Raw genomic sequence first — 14,193 nt, 5'->3', positions numbered from 1 at the left:
ATATATATCTCTTCCTCCAAATCCCCATGGAGAAAGGTTGTCTTTACATCTAACTGCTCAAGATGTAAATCTTTAGCAGCTACTAGACTTAGAATAGTTCTGATTGAAGTCATTTTCACAACATGAGAAAATATCTCATCAAAGTCTATACCCTTTTTCTGTGCAAACCCTTTCCCCACAAGTCTAGCTTTATACCTCTGTTTTCCTCCATCTTCTTCCTTCAGCCTGTAAACCCATTTATTCTGCAATTTTTACCTGCAGGCAACCTGACTAAGTCCCAAGTCTGGTTATGTGCTAAGGAGTCCATCTCTTCTTTCATGGCTTGCTCCCACTTCTTCTTGGTTTCTACCTGCACTACTTCTTCATAACATTCTGGTTCACTAGAGTTAGTCAACAATACATAATATAATGAAGGAGAGTATCGTTCAGGGGTCCTACTTATCTTGGTAGATCTTCTAACACCACTTTCAGCTGTTTGAAGTGCTTGTTTCCGTTGTGGTTGTTGTTCTGGCTGTTGATCATTATGATTTTCGGGCACCATCACTTTTCTTATGACATCGTCAAGCACTATGTATTCTTTGTTTCTTTTTCTTGTTTCTTTTCCTGCAACTAATTCTTATACAAGACCTTTTCATTGAATATTACATCTCTGCTCCTAATGATTTTGTGATTTTCATAATCATATATGCGATAACCAAAATCATTAACATCATATCCAATAAAGGTACATTTCTTTGATTTTGCCTCAAGCTTTGTTCTATTTTCTTTGTTAATGTGGACAAAAGCTTTACAACCAAAAGTCTTTAAAAATGAGTAGTTTACCTTTTTACCTATCCATGCCTCCTCTAGAATACCACCATCCAAGGAACTTGAAGGCCCTCTATTTATTAGCTAAACAACAGTATCTACAGCATCTGCCCAAAATTGTAAAGGCAATCCTGCATGCAATCTCATGCACCTTACATGCTCCATGATTGTCCTGTTCATCCTTCCTGACACACCATTTTCTTTTGGTGTTCCTGGAACTGTCTTCTCTCTGTGAATTCCATTCTCTGAGCAGTACCTATCAAACTCCTTGCTGCAATATTCACCTCCATTATCTGATCTGAGACACTTCAACCTTTTCCCTGTATGATTTTCAACCAAAGCTTTCCATTTCTTGAAAGTATCAAATACATCAGATTTATTTCGAATACAATAAATCCAGTTTTTCTGGTTGCATCATCAATAAAAGTAACATAATAATGAGAGCCACCAAGAGATGATACCTGAGCAGGTCCCCATACATCTATATGCACAAGCTCTAATTTTTCGATCTTCTTTTCTTTCCCAACTCTAAGGAATCTGACTCTCTACTGTTTTCCATAAACACAATTCGCACAGAATTTTAAATCAACATTCTTCAAGCCTGGCAACAAATTTCTTGAGTGAACAATCTGCATCCCCTTCTCACTCATGTGCTTGAACCTATGATGCCACAATGACGTATCTTCTCTTGTAGAGGTTAAAGCATTAACAGAATTAGAAATACCATTGCATAAATATAATGTTCCAACCTTTTCTCCTTTCGCTATTACCAGGGATCCTTTAGTGACCTTCCAGGTTTTATCTATGAAGGTAGTTATGCAACCTTCACCTCCCAACTACCCTGTTGAAATCAGATTTTTCTTCAAATCTGGAACATGCCTTACCTTCTTCAATAGCCACTGATTTCCATTTTGCTGTTTTATGAAAACTGTACCCATTCCAATGATTTTACAGGGTTTATCATCACCCAATCGAACTTGTCCAAAATCTCCTTGAACATAATCATGAAAATGTTTCTTATCAGGTGTGGCATGGAGTGAGGCCCCTGAATCTACCACCCAAGCATCAATAATATTTTCTAATGAAAGAATCAAAGCATCTTGCAACACATCACCTGTTACATTCGCTTCATGATTAGTTTCTTGCTGCGCATCTCCTTCTTTTCCCTTCTGAGACTTGCAGTGTTTCTTCAGGTGTCCTTTCTTCCCGCATTTCTAGCACAATATCCCCGATCTAGACTTGGATCTGCCTTGTCTTGACTTACTGCGATATCTTGGGCTCTTTCTTCTTTCCATTTTTCTTCTTCTAGTCTTTGTATTCAAAGCATTACCTGATGTCTCAACGGAGCTTTTCCGTCACATTTCCTTGCTAAGGAGTGCACCGACAACATCATCAAACTCTAAAGTACTAGATGTAGAGACAGAGTTACTAATGGCCATAACTAAACCATTCCAACTTTCTGGAAATGAGCACAGAAATAACTGAGCCCTAACTTCATCATCAAAATTTACAGCTACATAACTTAACTGACTTGTAACTGTATTAAAATCATTTAAATGATCTGCAACAGATCCACCTTCTGACATCTTCATATTAAATAAACGCTTCACAAGAAATACCTTATTTGAGGCCAAGGATTTTCATATAGTTTGGCCAATGCTGACATTAAACCCTATGTTGTTGTTTCCTTTGAAATATTAAATGCTACCGACGCCACTAAGCACAGTCATATTGTTCCAAGTGCCTTTCTATCCAAAATATCCCATTCTGTGTTTGTCATATTCGTCGGCGTCTTTGTCTTTCCGCTCGATGGTAAGTACAGATCTCTCTGATACAGGTAATCTTCCATCTGCATCTTCCACAGCTAGTAGTTTTGGCCGTTGAATTTTTCGACCCTAAACCTATCATCTTTCTCCATTGCTCCCACTCGAACCAGGAACCCTTCTCTCCTGTGAGTTTATTAGCCAAATAGACCTTCGGCTCTGATACCAGTTGTTAGAAAATTATATATTATAGAGCAATGGAACACATAAAATATTGCAGAAATATAAACACAGAAAACACCTAAAATAAGAGAGACACAGATATACGTGGTTCACCCAGTTTGGGCTACGTCCACGGAGAAACAGCCAGTACTTCTTTTATTATATTATCCAGCAAACTAAAGAGATACAACCTACAGCAGATCCGCTGTAACACCCTCTTCGCTCTCAATCTCCTCTCTCTTCCTCACTCAGAATACAAATAAAATAGAAGCAATACAATTCCCTCATATATAGTAAGGGGTTGCCTTCTAGGGAAAAAAACCCTAAATTAAACATAACTTCTACCGTCAAATCATCCGCCTAATGAACGGCCCAGATTGACTAGAAATTACTAGACTTTTACAAGGCAATTTTACATCTATTTTTAGCCTCGGGCACTGCCCCTGAACCCCCGCCGGGGGATCACTGGCCCCCGAACCCCCCAACCGAGGGGGATTAACCCCCCCGCATGGAGGGGTGTATAGTCTTCCTGGGGTATACATCTGGCTGAAACCTTTGAATACAGAAGATAATCAGACTCCACACCTAACAGATTTTAAGGAAGTTGTTGGTAGCTTCAGATGTATAAGTAGAGAGGCCTAAGGCCTCACTAGGGTCAGATTTTTGCTTATGTAAACTCTGCTCAAATTTTGAGCTTATTTTTGTGTGATAGTTTAATGTAATCTTATTATTTTTTGATAATAAAGATGGAATCCTTTTTTAGCTAGCACTGAGTTACCTCAGAGGGCTGAACCCCTTGGGTTAGGGCCCAATCCAAGCAGCCAAGCTTCTCTTCAATTTTATTTGTATGCTTTACTTCAGTTGTACATTAGTTTGTTGTTAGACATATTTCTTTTATGGTTAAAAATAGGTTGCTTTTGATGATTTTGTAGTTTGCTTCCATTTGTTCTTTCTGTAGCAGGTTGAGCAGCGATCAGAAAATATTCATAAGTCTAGCAATAGTTCCTTGGCCTCTCTTCCTCCCTCTGGGACCATCATTTGAGGCAAAGACTCTCTTGCTGCCCCAAAAACACAGATTTTCCTCATTCATAGGACTTCTAGTGTTTGCAGCTCTTTAGTAGGTTAATAGTCCAGTTTATCTTTGCTTCATATCTCCTTCCTCGTGTTCATTTCCTGATTTACAATAGTCCTCTTTCATGTTTTCCTTTCCTACAACATTTCTCATCATTTCCTTTCATAGATCATAGTTTAGATCATTTTAATACAAAACTTTGTTTTTCTAGATGCGCTCATTTCATTGCTTGCTTGATCTTCTTGGCTGACTGTCAGTTCCTTTGCAGCAGATCTCTTCCAATAGTAGGCTAGCTTATCAGCAATCACATCCTCCATCTGATCCATGCCCTATAGGTCTCCTAAACCTCACCTCAATTCTGCCCTAGTTTCCTTCATATTTTTCCATATAACTTCTTCCTCTATCCTTGATCAAACCTAATCATCTTTCTCTCTCCTAGTGATTCATGGTAGACCTTAGGCACCCTAACACCTCATTCCAACCCTCATCCACCTTTTCCACCCACTCTTACACCCTCAAAACAACGGAAATTGCTCTCGGCCTCCTCTTGTAGGCCTCCTATAGTTTCCCTATTTTCCTCCTGTAAATTTCATGTGTCCTCCTGTAGTTTTTCATGTAGGCTTTCTTTTGAAGGCCGAGTGTGGGAAAAGCCTTCAGAAGGCCACCTAAGACCTCCTAGGACCCATCAACACCATCCTACATCCTCCCAAGCTCCAAAACCACCCTCCAATGCCACCTGTTCGCTGCCACACTCATACACAATAAATTAGATGCATGTGAAATTCACATAAAAATCCAAAAATATGTTTTTTTCTTATTTACTTCCAGAAATAGCATGATTAGATATTGTTTAATTCGTTGAGTAGGTAATGGCATTTCTTTCATGGTTTTCATAGTGTTTGTGGCAAAAGTAGAATTAGCTTGTTAAGTAGGCTTTACTAGGTTTTGCTTTACATTCCAGTGTTTCTCCTTTCTGCAATTAGAATAGCCTCTGTAGAGTAATATTTCTTTCCTTTCATCACACATAGAGCTTCTTCTGAAATCTATAGAAGTTGGCTTGAGCTCCTAGTGATCTCGCGTCGGCTGACCAAGTGACAACCTACAATGAGAACTAGTACTTGTGTATATAGCACCGATGCTTCCAAGTTTGTTACGAACTAGCAGGTTGATAAGAGTAAAGTTGGCAGCCCAGAAGTTGTAGCATTCTTGTTGCAATACTGGCGCTCACCACATACCACAATTTTTTATAAGGATACATTTTTTTAGCAAAGACCTGTTTGAAATTTTAGGTTATATTTTTATTCATGTTTGCTTTGTAAGATGGAATATAAATGCAATTTGAATAATTAAAATTTTAGTAAAAACTTATTAAAGTGAAATATTTATAATAATAAATTTAGCTAATAGAATTTGTGGTAAGCTTTTTCTCACTTTTCTCTCACTATAAATTCCAAAACACATAATAATGAATAATTTCTCAATAAAAATAAAAAAAATATAAATAAGTACTTCAAAATAATTAACCAACCATTTTCCTCTTTAAAAACTATATTTCAATATAGATGATGTACCAAACTTAAAAAACTCTATAATCATATTCTTTTCTTTTTATGATTTTTTTCTAAAGTACCCAATGATTTGGGTAATAAAATGTGTGCTAAGTATTTTTAACCTTTCCCTCCAACCATAACAGTGGCAACCCAATTTCTATATGAGCATCTCTAGGACAATGTTTTATCAAAATTATCCAATTTGTATGCCTTTGGCCCAATGTTTTGAATGGACAAACAATTTACATTTAAATTTTCATTAATTATTATGAGATAGAATTTGAATAATTTAAATTTGAAACATTTGTAATAGTAAATTTGGCTAATAGAATGAGTGGTAAGTCTTTTCAACTTTTACCTCCAATCACAATGATGTCGAACCAGTGTCAACATGAGCAACTATAACACAATTTTTTATAAGAATACATTTCTTTAGCAAAGACCTGCTTGAAATTTTAGGTTATATTTTATTCATGTTTGTTTTGTAAGATGGAATATAAATGGAATTTGAATAACTAAATTTTAGTAAAAACTTCTTAAAGTGAAATATTTATAATAATAAATTTAGATAATAGAATTTGTGGTAAGTTTTTTCTCACTCTTCTCTCACTATTGGTGTCCAGTTCCCAACACAAAATTTTATCAAAATTATTGAATTTGTACAAATTTTGTGCAGTTCTTTAGATGCGAATAAAATTTACATTTAAATTTTCATCTCTGTATTGTTTCCATTATGATTTGCGAATAAAATTTACATTTAAATTTTCATCTCTGTATTGTTTCCCTTATGATTCTTGAAACTATTCAAGATATCACATTGCTATATACCACTAATCTCTAATCTCCTAATCTCCTTAGTGTCTACCATGTTCTTATTTTAATCCAACAAATTTTGCTTAAGTAAATCTAACCCATGATTAAAGAATCAAAATGTGATTGATTATAGTCATTTACAAAATTGAAAATATTTAGTAATCTTTCAAAAATGTAATCCATCTTAATTAATATGAGATATCATTTACAAAACACATAATAACAAATAATTTCTCAATAAAAATCAAAATATATAAATAAGTACTTCAAAATAATTAACCAACCATTTTCCTCTAAAAAACTATATTTCAATATAAATGATGTACCAAATTTAAAAAACTCTATAATCATATTCTTTTCTTTTTGTGATTTTTTTCTAAAGTACCCAATGTCCAACTTCATTGTTCACAGAACCCTCTCGCCTACTGGTGCTAAATTTAGCGACGCCTCTTCTTATTCTTCGTCTGCTTCTGCGCTGCTTCATCTTCAGTCGGTTTCGCCCTCGATAGATCCTCGTCGCAGGTTCGATCTGTGCGGCGTCCCATTACACCAAAAGGAGATGTCCCCAATGAAGTCCATTCCCTGTGCTCCGCCTAGGAAGACGTGTATGTGTTCACCCACGAATCACCCTGGTTCGTTCCGTTGCAGTCTTCATAGAAATACCAGTAGTCACTCCTCATCTACGCATTCTCAGCTGAATGCGAGGAGATCTGCCATGACGAATTCGTTGGTAAGGATCGGCAGTGTGGAAGGCGAATGGGTGAAAAGAGCCCTCACAGCTCTCATACGCCCCTCCAGCCACCACATGCGAAGGAGATCGTCTTTTCAGCCACGGCCAAGCAGGCTCTGTCATATGACCATGGCCCAAGATATCTCCTGAAGCTCGCATCAGGCTGCCGCCTCCCTTTTCAGCATTCCTTTGTCCTATTTAGCCAATCGTTCGGCTCACGAGTACAAAGGAGCAACCTGCAGTTTTTGCTGTAATAGATTCAAGTCGGGCAGCCTGCAGTTTTTGCTGTAATAGATTCATGTTATAACCCCAGTGGTGCCTTCACCATTTTTCCCTTTCTCAGTATTCACAACATTGGGTTGTTATAGTAACGAACTCCATAACTGCCTACGATGATCGGATGGTGGGAATCATTCCAATCGTCTAACACATCAAATCGACAGCTCAAAATAGGACACAGTGGCACATAAGGAAATTCATTTCAGAGGGAAACGCGCCTTACGACATAATTAATCAGAGAAGCTTTCATTATTTTGATTTATATCCTAACCTATGCAAAGTATGCTTCCAAAAATAAGGTGCTTCCATTATTTTGACTTATATTCTAACAATTTTTTCAAAACTATCAACTATTTTTCAAACCTATATACGACTGTGGGAAAGGATAAAAATCTCGAATAATTTTATTTTACCTTGTATCCGTCCTCATCAAAGTTATCCATATTTTTCTGCGTAACCTCTTAATATTATTGAGGAAGGTTAAAATGCATCCACTATTTTATATAGGTTAAAAACTAAGACTCATCATATTCACAATGACTACTTTTTTTAAGATTTATGTTAATTCCTAACTAGCAATGGAATGCCTCATTATTAAACAATGATTTAATAAAATTAAAAATAAAAATAATTTTATTAAAAATAATAAAATTATTAATTTAATAATGAGTAATTATTTAATAATATAACAAATTAAAATATATAATAAATATTTTTTCCAAATTATATATATATATATATATATATATATATATATATATATATATATATATATTCAACAAGATCGGATAGTGGATATATTACCAAAAGATGTGATGGAGCAAGCTCCTATTACAATCAACTGTAGCATAAGTGGAAACTAATCCGTGAGAATGTTCTGGGAACGCAGTCCCTTCTCATGTGCTTATATTCAAAAATTCACAGATTTCTGTAGCAATTCTTGAATACTGTCTAACATATTGTCCTACTAGTAAAGCAAATTTACATAACATTGATTCTCTGCTATTTTTTCATGGTTTGTAGGCTAACTACTCCTGAGAGGGCTGATTCTTCTTGTCTTGAATTCCATTTGGTTTGCTTCCTACCTTTCCCCTTGGGCTGCTTCTTGTTCCTTCTGTTGTTGTGATCTTCCTTTTGCTTGTTGTTCCTTCTGTTGGTTGTTCCTTCTGTTGTTCTGTTGTTCCTTCTGCTTTTTGTTCCTTCTGTTGGCTACGATTGTTCCTTCTGCTTGTTGTTCCTTCTGTTGGTTGCGGTTGTTCCTTCTGCTTGTTGTTCCTTCTATTGTTGTGTTGTTCCTTTTGCTTGTTGTTCCTTCTATTGTTGTGATGTTCCTTCTGCTTGATATTCCTTCTGCTGGTTGTGGCTGCTTGCTACTTGGCGTTCTGAGTGTGACTGATAGGGAGGAGAGGCGTTGATGGGGGGGAGGTAAAGAGGTGGAAATGGTCACTAGATGGAGAGAGAGGATGGTGGTTGGAGTTTTGCACAGCGCAGATGGATGGAAGCTTGACATCTCACAAAAGAGCCCTGAAATGAAGATCTCCTCCGTGTATGGGTTTTATTTCAAAATTCTGAGTACAACGCTCAATTTGAGTGTTGAGGCCAATGAATGCAGATTTGCCGGTTGTAGCTTAGCTAAGGCAGAGGATGAAGCACGCAGTGTCCTCCATTGAGACTAAGGTTTCCTTGAGGTAACAGACAACCTTTATTTTCCAGAGAGTTTGCTTGCTTGTTTAAATCCCGCAAAATGTGGTAAGAGTCAACTCTGTCAAAATCTTTCAAAGTGTTTCGGATTTGCTGCAGAGTTTTGTTTAATGCAAGATTACAAAAATTATCTTAGGAGTTTAAAAGTTTAATCATAAGCTCTGAGTCTCTAAGAATTTGAATTATTTTATAAACTAGCTCCTTCACAATCAGACAAGCTTTTAAGAGACTATAACTCTCTGCTTGATTGTTCGAGCTAGTGCCTAGGCCCCAGCTGAAGCCGGTTTCACTCGATCTATCCGAGGAAAGAATCAAACCCCCTGCACCTGCAATTCCTAGGTTCCCCTTGGATGCTCCATCAAAGAAGATCGTGGCTTTTGAGGTCCCTTGCCACCACGTGTGAAAGTCACCTTCAGTTAGACGCAAGCGCCAAGAAGGAGCATTCAACGGTTTGTTGACTACATTGTTCCTCTCTCCTGTCGATCAGGGTCCCAGCCATGCAAAAGCTTCTGAAGGTAAAGAGAAGGCGAGAGCTGATTTACCTACAATTTCCAGTAAGAGGGCTTTCACTTTGGCTGCCACTACCACTGAATTCAGAAGATTGTTATTGAAAATGCAATCATTTCTAGCCATCACACTCTCCACCAAAGGCATTTTGGAATAGCTTGCCAGATGTTGTTCTAGACTACGTTTTTATCCTTTTTCTCGGGATTTTGGTCTGTCCAGGAGATGTAAAGAGAAACGAAATATGTCAAGGAGGGGGAGGGAGCACTAAGACCATGAATGACCAATTTCCAGACTGCTTGTGTGAAATCGCAGTCAACTAGTAAGTGGTCAGAGGTTTCAACAACAGAGTTACATAAGCAGCGTCTAAAGGGGCCATGGAACTCTCTTTTGTTCAGATTTTCACATGTTAGTGCCTTTCCATGCATGAGTAACCATGTGAAGAAATTCACCTTTGGTAGGCTAAGGGGAGACCAACCTGAATTCCAGAGCTTCGATGACAGTGAAGGGGCATGAGAAGATTGTAAAGAGGAGAAACCTTGAGCTTCTGTGTAAATTCCTGTTCTTCCCCACCCCCATTTATCCTTAGATGAGTAGTGGATAGGGGCAAGGCCAGAGAGAGCTATATACAACAAGTTTTTTTTAGCGTGGAGGTTCTAGGACCCCTGGAAAAGTCCATCCTGCCCAATTCCCTTTGTTGTCCCAAGAGCAAATGTCTGCAAACCGAAGGAGACCTTTATTCACTAACCAGATATTTAACTCATTGCAGGAATTTAGGGAGGCCAAAGGGGAATTCCCTTGAATAGTATCCTCCCACAATAAGGTCCTCTGACCATTGCCTAGGATTCTGTATAAATGTTGTTGTAAGTAATCGATGCATCTTCTGCTTAAATTCCAAATTGTTGTTCTTGTTGGAGTAGATGTTGTTATAAGGTTTCTTAGGGAGACTCCCTTTAGATAATTCATCCAGAGGATCTTTCTGACATGATTCTTTTTTTCTGCATACGGCTGCCATATGATTTTTCCACCAAGAGCCACATTTGCCAGGCCTGGATCCCGAATCTGTAACCCACCTTCCTAGAGTGGTCTTTTAAGGATGTCCCATCTTACCAGATGTAACTTGCTCTGGTTTCCCTTACCCCCATTCCATAGAAAATCCCAAAAGAGCTTGGAGATTTGTTTTGTGATAGACTTGGGTGCTAGTAGGAGGGAAGACTGGAAGATGGGGAGGGCGGAGAGGACTACCTTTACCAAAACCAACTTCCAAGCTTTTTTTAGCCATTGGCCTCCCCAATATGTTATTTTTGCTTTTATCTTGCTAATTACTTCGATCCAGAGGGAGGGAGGGCTTGGTCCCAAGGTTAAGGGAAGGCCTAGGTATTTGATATTTTCCCATTTTTCATACCTAGGGAATCCCAAGGAGCAAGCGTTTCGAAGGATAGTTGGATGATCTACATTCCAACCGTAGACATCGCTTTTTATTTTGTTGATCAAGGCTCTTGTAATTAAGCAAAAGTGTTGAAGAATTTCATTGAAAGCCCTTGATATCTTAATCGAGCCCCCTCCCAAGAGGAGAGAGTCATCGCAAAGAGGGAATGATTTATAGGATCCATACCTCTTGTTATCTTAATGCCTGGGATAGGGCCTACTTCCCTTTCAACTATTAGCTTTCTTCTTAGGGATTCTGCCAACAGGATATAAAGAAAGGGTGACAATGGGCACCCTTGACACAGACCTCTTGTAGCTTGGAAGAAATCAGCGGGTCTGCCATTGACCAAGGGCACTTTCCAAGGTATATATGTGCTGGCTTTTATCAAGTTGAAAAACTCAAAACTAAAACCAAAAGAGAGAAGGATTTTATAGAGGAATGAGAGTTTAACCTGGTCAAAAGCATTTGACATATCCAACTTGATGAGCATGCCTTTTTCCTTCCGAATGTGGCTAGAGTGGAGGGCTTCTTGCACTTGGATCACATTGTCTATGAGGTGCCTTCCTTTGACAAAACCACCTTGAAGAGGGGAGATCAAAGTCCCTAACAGAGGCTTGAGTCTATTGGCTAAGAGTTTGGCAAGAATCTTGTATGAGGCATTGCAGAGTGAGATAGGCTGGAACCTGTCGAAAGTCTCTAGGTTAACTTCTTTCGGGATTAAAGCAACGAAGGTGGAGTTGGCGCACCCTCCCACTTTGGCTTTCTTTTGGAAGGCTTTTATCATTCGGAGGAGATCATGTTTTATTACATTCCAACAAGCTCTGTAAAAATGGATGGTGAAGCCATCCGGCCCAGGGGCTTTATCCGGCTCCATTGAACATATGACTTCCACTATCTCTTGTTCACTAAAAGGCTTCAATAACCCAATGTTTAAATCTGCAGTGACAAGTGAAGGGATATTTGACAAAAATTCAGCAGCTAGATCATCATTAGAAGAACCATCCTCCTTAAACAATCGCTAAAAATGAGATGTGGTAGCCTATTTTAAAAGAGGTTGTCCTTTGATGACTTCCCTCTCCCTAGTGGATATTTCCGAGATGTGATTCCGAGAGAGGCAAGCTCTGCATTTTTTGTGAAAGAATGATGTACTTGTATCTCCAACTTGCAGCGAGAGGCTACGAGACTTGAGGCGCCAGTACTCCTCTTCCTGGCAAAAGGAGAGAAAAGAGTTGAACTGGGTGTTCTATTCGATGAGCAGCTAAGCTTTGGTGGTTTCAGTTTCTTCCATGCCTAATTGAATCTTGGCTAAAGCCTGCACAATCTTTTTTCTATTGCTCATTGGAGTGGAGAGGGATATTTTTTATGGCCAAGTTTTTAAGGCATACTTAGTGTGCTTAAGTTTCTGCTCCCACAAAACTGGGGGATCCTTCAACTGGTTGCAACCAAGCTTGAGCCACTATGTCCATAAAGCCCTCTCTCGCTACCGAAATTGGATTGAATCTAAAGGGAATAGGGCCTAAGTCTTCCTCTTTTTCTAGCAGCAGTGAGATGGGGTTATGGTCAGATGTTATCTTGGGCAGAATTTTTGAAGAGATTAAATGCTTCCCCTCCATCAAATAACTTTGAACTAGAAATCGGTCTAGACGAGCAGCAATGTTGGCATTAACAACTCTATTGTTGGTCCAGGTATAACGACCTTTCTTAGGTTTTAGGTCAAGGAGGTCCCAAGTAAGAATCAGAGACTCCACCGAGACATGGAAGGGATATTTACCCCAAGCTCCACCTTTTTTCTCTTTCAGATCTAAAGTGATGTTGAGATCCCCTGCCAGTATGATGTTTGGGGGAGTGTAAATTTCAAGGAAGTCTGAGAGAGAATTCCAGCAGTCCTTCTTTTCCAAGAAACTAACACTGTTAGTTTCTTTTCCAAGAAACTAACAAGGACATAAAGATTGAAGAGAACCAAAGAAATCTTACTTGGAAGATGTTGAAGTTCTATGTATATCTATTGTTGGGTAGCGAAGGAGATTTTCAGCTGAAACATATCCTCTGACCATAAGGTTGCAAGACCCCTTGAAGTGCCTCGGGCGCTGACCACTTTTCCTGAGTTCTTATTCCACTTTATTCGACTTAAGGATAGAAGAGCGTCCTCTTCTATCTTTGTCTCTTGGAGCAGGAGGATATCTAAGGGTTCCATTCTTGATAGATCTTTTACTGCTTCAACTTTCAATGGGTTCCCCAAACCACTACAATTCCAAGAGACAATCTACATTATTTACGAGGGAAGGAAGGAGTAGACCCTCCCTTTGTGGGTCGAGCCCTTGTGTTTCTACCTAATGACATTTCGATTGTGGACTGACTGCCCTGCATCTTTAATCTCTCCACCTCTTCTTCTCTGATCTCCTTACGAGACTTCCTTCCTTCCTTTTTGGTGGATCGCTCAAAAGAGTCTTCTTTAGAAGAACTAGGGCTATCTATCAACTTTTTCTTTTTGATCATTTCTGCATAAGAGAGTGGGGATATGGCGCCTACTGGAGAGCCATGGGTTTCCTGCAGGGTTGCATCTACACAAGGGATTTCTGAGGTGGCTACTCCAGTTTGTTCCTAAGATCCTAAGTTTATTTCTGCGTATGCTATCTGTTCAATATACTGTTGCACCTCTCCCTCTTCAAGTTTTGGTTGATTTTGATCTTCTTGAGGGTTTAGAACAACAAAAGGATTTGTTGAAGTGGTGGCATTTGTTGTGGCTTGAACTTCAGGTGGTCTCTTCCTAGAAGAGGGTCCTCCGGTCTCTGCATTCCCTCGGTCTGTTGGTCTGCTTGGATATGCCTGCTTTTCAGGCTTGTGTCCACTATTCGCCCTTCTCTTTTTCAGATTATTCCTCAGTTTTCTTCTTGCAGTTTCGAGTGAAATGGCCATAACAGTTTCAAGTGAAATGGCCATAGTCGTGATAGTGTGAGCACTTGAAGGGGAGTTGTTTATAATCAAGTTAGCTTGCTTGGATATGCCTGCTTTTCAGGCTTGTGTCCACTATTCGCCCTTCTCTTTTTCAGATTATTCCTCAGTTTTCTTCTTGCAGTTTCGAGTGAAATGGCCATAACAGTTTCAAGTGAAATGGCCATAGTCGTGATAGTGTGAGCACTTGAAGGGGAGTTGTTTATAATCAAGTTAGCTTGATCCCCTCGGGAAACCCTATCTCCAAGTTGACTTCAACACATATTCTAGCACACGAATATCAAATTATATTTTAAAATACAAAAACAACATATATTTTAAATTATATAAATGGATTAATTTTATAATATTTCAATTACTTAATTTTTTAA

At 38.6% G+C, this 14,193-nt stretch overlaps 1 protein-coding gene across 1 annotated transcript; it reads left to right on the top strand.

Moving 5' to 3' along the window:
• Nucleotides 1-6,615: 6,615 nt before the first annotated feature.
• LOC149174108 (uncharacterized) lies at nt 6,616-7,107 on the top strand. The gene has a single exon (XM_089420743.1). The coding sequence runs from the start codon at nt 6,616-6,618 to the stop codon at nt 7,105-7,107; it is 492 nt and encodes a 163-aa protein (XP_089276869.1).
• The last annotated feature ends 7,086 nt before the right edge of the window (nt 7,108-14,193 follow it).

Source organism: Pinus tabuliformis, chromosome 4_1 (genome assembly GCF_031772625.1).
Source record: "Pinus tabuliformis cultivar Carrire ecotype Pingquan chromosome 4_1, CPIR1, whole genome shotgun sequence".
NCBI classification, from domain to species: domain Eukaryota; kingdom Viridiplantae; phylum Streptophyta; class Pinopsida; order Pinales; family Pinaceae; genus Pinus; species Pinus tabuliformis.
This window is presented reverse-complemented; position numbering and strand designations above follow the sequence as displayed.

What these genes read in the sequence shown, in the direction of transcription:
- LOC149174108 (XM_089420743.1), top strand. Translation starts at nt 6,616, where the DNA reads ATGTCCAACTTCATTGTTCACAGAACCCTCTCGCCTACTGGTGCTAAA.